Consider the following 7,476-nt stretch of genomic DNA (forward strand, 5'->3'; position numbering starts at 1 on the left):
ATACAGGTAGACCTTGACTTACAACCATTCATTTAGTAAGTTCAAAGTTACAACAGCACTGAAAAACGTGACTTCTGACTGTTTTTCACATTGTAGCCTTCCTATGATCAGAATATGATCAGAATTTGGATAGTTGGCAAGTGGTTCATATTTATAACAGTTGTGGTGTCCCAGGGTCATGTGATCACCTTTTGTGACCTTCTGACAAGCAAAGTCAATGGGGAAGTCAGATTCATGTAACAACTGTATTACTAATTTAACAACTGCAGTAATTCACATAACAAATGTGGCAAGAAAAGTGGTAAAATAGGGCAAAATTCACTTAACATCTTGCTTAGCAGTGGAAATTTTGGGCTCAATTGTGGTTGTAAATCGAGGACTACTTGTGTTATTGTTTAGTTTTACTCTAATGTAGTAGAGTGCTTTTAGCTTTGACTTCATGAGACCTCAATATGACAAATGCAGTTATGCTCAGTTATAGAATGTTATGATCCTTTCACAGATTGAATTTTCCTTGTGCATATTAGTGATTATCATTATACACCAGTGGCTATCACTTAACTGTCATTAAGTTTGAGGCTGACCAGGTTGCTACATAATCACTTTCTATCCATCTTAAACAGAGAATCTTGTTAACTTTAACCATGCTTAAGTTTACGGCTAAGTTAGAGCCCTGGCATTACCATGTGACAACCTTAGAGAAGCTGTTAAATCCTATTTCACCTATAGGATCCTACACTGCTGATGTATGTCCTACTCCCCTTATGTTATCTAGTTGGATCTTCAAGCAGTCATGTAATGTGTAGCAGTTCTTTGAAAAGTATTACTTAAAACAGACAATGGCATTATGGAGAAATTATAATGGCTCCTTATAATGGCTCCTTAAGTACTGCTGTCAAATCACTGGCTCTAATATGGTCAATGTATCAGGACATTTAATATTGATTCCATCTCTTAAAACCCTTTTATTTATATTCTGCAAAATATGTTACACTGTTTGATTGAAATTCTAGTGGCTTATGCAATTATGGCTCTAATTCTATTGGGTTATACAGTAAGATAGTGTTCCTTTGATTATACAGAATTCTGTTAGCCTCTTTAAAAGTATTTGCATTTCAGAAAGACATCAGTGATTTCTAAGGCTGTTATGGCTTTTGATTAGCTTCCTGCTTACAATCCATTGTTGTCGTCAATTAGTTAAAATGTTGAGTTCTTCTTTTTCCCATCCCTTTCTTAGCAAGAGTTCAGTTACTAAAAAAAAATCATGATTTTCTGTAATGTGTTATTTCAAATAATTCTTCGTCACATCTACTCCATGACAGTGGAATTCTTCTCCAGCAAACTCAACAGGATTTTATTCTTTAACAGAAATGGTAGTTTTTTTGTTCATTTTTTAAAAAACCAATTTGCCTGAGGCATGACTTACAGACATCTCTTTCTGATTATTGTTTGTATTATGGTAGATTATATTCTTGATGTGTAATAAATACAGGTACGAACAAGATCAGTTGGAGAATGTGTAGCATTTTACTACATGTGGAAAAAATCAGAACGATACGATTTTTTTGCTCAGCAGACAAGATTTGGTAAAAAGAAGTACAATCTCCATCCTGGTGTAACGTAAGTCTTGTTGATTACTTGTCAGTTTCCTTATCTTGCACTGGACTGAAGTATTTAAAAAAAGATGACTTTTTAATTAATGAAAATGTTTATAGTCATCAGTCTGGATACCACTTTTATATTACATTAGAATATTATGTTGTCTTTTCAAAAGTACAGATCCTGTTATTGAAACTACAACTTTACCCTTTATTCCCAAGGTCCAGATTATATGTCTCACTTCCCCACAAATATGACCAATAGTATAACTGATAATAATATCAGTTTAGAAAAGTATTGGAAAAACAGTTGAATGGGAATTTTAACCGAGATTCCTCTAATCTGAATCTAGGATTACACTCACCCTCTCTCTTTTATAAAAGCATTATACAAAGTGAGGAGCTTGCTAAGTATGCCAGTTACCTCAAGAATTTCTATGCACATTTCAACAATATATAGCCCCAAATCACCTAGGAATAAAACAGAAAAAAAATGATAAACAGACAACAAATAAAAAGGTCATATAATTAGTTTAAAAACTCTACCAGCTTGGCATAGAAAAGTTATTTTAGACAAGCCTCTGTTGTACTGTTTACTGATAATAAATCTCCATTCAAAATTTAAAATGGATTATTCTCTGAATGACTTAAATGGACATTTTCTATTAAGGTGTATTAGAATGATGTCTTAGGATTACTGGTCATTTAACAACCAAATTTGGGACTTGGGACTGGCAACCCCATCACTAAGTGACATAGTTGTTAAGCAAGATATCATATGATCACAATAGGCTTACGATGTCACTTCATCTACGGTTATTAAGTGAATCACTCATATTCACATCACATGACCACAACTTGCAAGTTTACTGCTTGCTTCTCCATTGACTTTATTGGTCAGAAATCAACAATGAGGCATGCACATGAAGATCATGTTAATGCAAGACACTGCAACAGTAGAAATATGAAGACGGATTATAGTTATTTTTAGCATCCCCATAACTTTGAACAATGGCTAAATAGGGTAGTCATTAAGTGAAGACTATTCTCTAGTACTTTCAGCAAGAAATAGCAATCAAAAAATATCAAATCATATGCCAAGCTGTAAACAAATTAATTGTTAAATTTCTACGGTTTTACTCTATTGTTTATTTTATTACATATTTATTGAATTTGAGATTTTTATCTTAACTATGATAATAAAACTTGCCTAGATCATATATAACACCATGTCATTTTTCTGGTTTTACTTTAGCATAATATGACTTAATGTATGTGCAAAGCAGGCAAATTTGTCTTCTTCAATAATAACTGGTTTTAAAATCTTGGCTTAGCATTAGATGAATGCAGATTGTTCAGTGTAGGACTGTATCACATGGGAACATTAAACTGAAACATATCTGAAGAGCAAATTTCTTGATCGTTTTTTTTAAAGGGACTACATGGATCGTCTTTTAGATGAAAGTGAAAGTGCAGCGTCCAGCAGAGCTCCCAGCCCTCCTCCTACAACTTCCAATAGTAGCACCAGCCATTCAGAAAGAGAGGATAGCACAACCAGCAATAGTAATCAAAATGGTAGGTAAAATATCTTCTTCCATCTAAATTCCCTAATGATGCATTATTTCAGCCTGCAAAGTACATTTTTGAAAGTAATGTTCATCTAATTTTAAATTATTCTTCTGTACATTTTCCCATTTTTGTCATTTTTTTAAAAGATGGAAGCTACAATATTCAATTCTGCAAAAATGAATTTGGCTCATGTACAGTCTGCAGACTCTTAATCACAGGGCTATTTTAAATATTTTATTTATTTGTCTGTCAGATTCATATTCTATCTTTCTCAAAGAACTCAATGTGGTGCTCCTTCTACCTCTTGTTTTCACTGAGCTCCCCTTCTGTGGAGTAGCTTGGACTGAGAGAGAAAGATTGGCCATGCCCAGTGGTGAGCTGCTGGTGGTTTGGACCAGTTCTACTGTGTTTCTCACAAAATAAGGCCAGGCCTTATTTTATTTTTTTTGAACCTCGAAAAAACGGCTAGGATGTCTTTTCGGGGATGAATTAATTTCTCTCCCCCCCCACGCGCGCACCAGCACCGTCTCCAACAACAGCATCTGAATCGCTCCCGCTTTTCCCCGTCCCCATAACAACCGGGGAAAAAAACATTTTGAGGTACCTGGGAGCACTGCACGCTGCGTTTTGGTTTAATCCCGAGTGGCTGGGTGGGCGTGAGAAGAGCCGAGTGAGCGTCTCTGCTGCTGCTACTCTTGGTGCTCCAGCCTCGGGCTCTGCAAGTTTGCAAAGTCCCGGTGTGCAGCCCGTTCCTGCATTTCAAGCACCCAGGCCGAGCTGCAGCTGTCCCTCTCTCGCCAGCGCCGTCTCCAATAACAGCGGCAGCAGCAGCGGGAACCGTGGAAGTTACAGAGGGGGCTCCCCACCCAAGAAGTGGCTGAAACGCTGCCATGGTTCCCGCCACTGCTGCCGCTGTTGTTGGAGACGGCGCTGGCGAGAGAGGGACAGCTGCAGCTCAGCCTGGGCACTTGGAATGCAGGAACGGGCTGCGCACCAGGACTTTTGCAAACGTGCAGAGCCCGAGGCTGGAGCACCAAGGGTAGCAGCAGCAGAGACACTTGACTCTTCTCAGGCCCACCCAGCTGCTCGGGATTAAAGCAAAATGCAGCGCATGGCACTCCCAGATACCTCAAAATGTTGTTTTTTTCCTGTTGTTACGGAGATGGGGGGAAAGCGGGAGCAACTCAGGCGCTGTTGTTGGAGACGGCACTGGCGAGAGAGACGCCAGCATCGGTGGGAACCATGGAAGCTACGGAGGCCTGAGAAATGGCTGAAATGCTGCCGGACATCCATGGTGACGCCGCCTGCCTGCTGACCCCGGTAAGGGAGGGGTAAGGGAGCCCTCCGTGCTCCACCATGATTGGCTGTTAGGAGCAGCTGATGGAGAGGCGTAGCTGCCTGTGGGGCACTCCTAATGGCAAGTTCCCCCCGCCTTCCCCCCACCCAATTTCGCATGTTTTAAACTAGGACTAAATTTGGGGGGAGGGGCTTAATTTCATTTTATGCCTAGAAAACATGCTGGGTCTTCCTATGGGGGGGGCGTATTGTTGGAGAAACACGGTAGTGAACTGTTAGTTCTGACAATCACCCACCCCCACCCTATCCTGTCCTAATTTCCGTCTTTTTCAGCTTAGCTGATTCGCGCAGCACAGAGAATTTCATGTGCCACAGCTGTTCTACTTACTGGGGCTGCCCTGTAGAGGTTCAAATTGGTGATTTTTAATGCTGCGCACACAAGCAAAGCATGCACTCTCAGAACTGGTTGTTAAACTGGTTGCAGCCCACCACTGCCCATACCTACCCTTGAAACATCCATCACTAAGGATAAATTTAAAACTGTGCTTTCCCAGCCATAGTGTAACATCTCAATGCAGTTCTAGAGACATCTGAAATAATAATATTGAGTAAATAAAAGCAGGGGAAAATACCAGATGGTAAACATTATTTAAATGCAAAAAACACACACACACACACAAAAACTGAAATAAAATTTAGTTTGGGAGATCAACCACTTTTGTACTGTCACTCAAACTGTTTAAAAGCTAAATACTTACAAATTGGCTAAGTATGTATTCTTTTTATTTGATAACAACATATCCATGCTGTATGGTTTGTTTTTATGACTTGTTTTTTAAAGATGGTAGTTCTTTCTTTTCTGTTTTATATTCTCTTTTCTTTGTAGGTGTATCTACTAATGGGCCAAGTGAGTTATCAAATAAAGATGATGTGAAAATTGAAGGACTACACATAAATGGACCAACAACTGGCAAAAAAACACATCTTGTAGATTTTGATACAAATGGTTATGAGCCTGAAAACCTTTCCAATCATTCTAAACTTCCTCATTCAAATACAAGGCATGATCTTGAAGATACGAATGAAAGGCCTATGAAAAGGAGAAGAATCAACAGCAGTGACAAAGAGTGCACAGCTTCCTCTGAAATTTTCCAAGAAACAGTAGCCCATGGAAATTTTGAAGACCAGGATACTGTGGGTGACTGAATACGTTTCATTCAAATAATATTATGGGATGTCTGCATTTTCAGGGTTAATAGGTTCGCTTTACAGATTCAAATCCCATAAAATAATTTATGGTGATTTTGAAATATATTTTAATTGCTTCCTAATCCTAGCCAAGGTTACCTTTTAAAATCCTGAAATGCTGAAACAGCATAAGGGACAATTTTCTATCGGGGAGCCTGTTATATAAATTATACTTTGAAAAATAACTTAAAATTCCCAAGCAGAATTGATAAAATGGATGTGAAGAAAGAAGCAATATTGAACAGTTTAAGAAATGCCTGTAAATCCTGAAAGTTGCATGAGAATTCATTGGTGTGTGTATATGTATGTCTATGTGTGGACATATGTATATATATATGTGTGTGTGTGTGTGTGTGTGTTTAACTGCGTATTTTACACACACACACACACACATATGAATGAATTGTATTTTAAAAATAAACCAAGAGGTTTGTATGTAAAATTATTGACATCAGTGATGTCTTTCCATATTCTTATCTGGAAATAAGAAATACTTTCTGTATTTTTCCAGATTTTGTAGCCTTTGAAAGATTTTTACAATACTGAAAAGAAGTAATGTAATTTTCATAACTTGTACAGTATGGTAAACTTTGATCTTCTGAGAGTTGATCATCTAAGGATTTGTCAGCTTCACTTTATTTTGCTAAAGCTTTTTATTAATAAAGTCATGTTTCAGAAAGCAGTAGAAATTTTAAATATTTAAATTGCTTACCCAAATTACGAATATCAGAATTTTCAAACTTTTATCTTGGGACAAATGGTGATTGAAAAGTTTCTAGATTAGCATGATGCTATGATTGCACAAGTGTTCTTGCTTTTATAATTGTTTTTCAGATTTCTTTTTATGAGATAGTCTAAAAAAAAAATCAGCTAAAGGCTTTAATGTTTAACTCTTGTTAGTCCAGGTTGTCCATTACCTTATTTTATCAGCTTATATGTACATTTTGGGTGAGAACAGTAGAATTAGGAATTGAATCAATTACATCTGGCTACCTTGATGAGGAACAAATTCTTAGCCTGCGTGCTGCGGGACCTTATGCTGCATCCAACAAATCCATGGATTAACTGCTGAGGAAGTAGAAATGTGTGGGTAGTAGCTATTATGGTGTGTATGTATACTAATATGTATGGATTTGAGGTACTCTAAGGGTTGTTAACCTTTTTTACATTTGAAACAATCCTTGTCTGGGGATAGTTTCAGTAGTGACAGTTTCCATAAAAATAAGAATTTGGATTATGGCCATAATGAAGGTTTACAGAATCAATCATTCAATGATATATAAAGTCTTTTTGTTTTTTCTTTGCCACATTGGCTATATAAAATAAATTTTTATTTTGTGCTTGGGGCTTACTTGAAATGTTACAACTATAGCTTCAAGTTGATCTGCTCATTTAATGATTTGGCAAAATAGTTCGATTTTAATTATGAAGTCCACTAGACTTTTAGATTGTCCCAACACAACTTTGTTGTAGTTTCTGGAGAGATCTTTTTTTAACCTTCTGCATTCTCATGAAACATTTTTGATGAATTTCATGCTTTAACATTATAGGACTAGTATTTATTGTCTGTTGCTTTCAAACAGTATACATGTATAGATAAAATATTTAATCTTTTAAATTTTACTGCTTTAGGGAAAGTGCCATGGCTGACCAAACCCAGTTTTGTTAATATGAAAATCCAAAGTTTTTGTAGCCTCGTATCAAAGATTATGTTTTAAAAAGTATATCAAAGCAAGGCAGTGCAATGCTTTTAGAAATCTTATTG

At 37.0% G+C, this 7,476-nt stretch overlaps 1 protein-coding gene across 2 annotated transcripts in view; it reads left to right on the forward strand.

The window, feature by feature from the left end:
* The window catches only part of MIER1 (MIER1 transcriptional regulator), a 45,497-nt gene extending 39,350 nt beyond the window's left edge, over window positions 1–6,147 (forward strand). For both annotated transcript variants that reach the window (XM_026665993.2, XM_026665994.2), the window contains 3 exons: window positions 1,493–1,620; window positions 3,034–3,173; window positions 5,350–6,147. In XM_026665993.2, the coding sequence (XP_026521778.2) occupies window positions 1,493–1,620; window positions 3,034–3,173; window positions 5,350–5,669 (588 nt within the window). In that variant the 3' untranslated portion in view covers window positions 5,670–6,147. The remainder of the gene's footprint in view (window positions 1–1,492; window positions 1,621–3,033; window positions 3,174–5,349) is intronic.
* Window positions 6,148–7,476: the final 1,329 nt, after the last annotated feature.

The sequence above is a fragment of the Notechis scutatus genome, chromosome 3 (genome assembly GCF_049901735.1).
Source record: "Notechis scutatus isolate UNSWTSFEM ecotype Mainland chromosome 3, rNotScu1.2, whole genome shotgun sequence".
NCBI classification, from domain to species: domain Eukaryota; kingdom Metazoa; phylum Chordata; class Lepidosauria; order Squamata; family Elapidae; genus Notechis; species Notechis scutatus.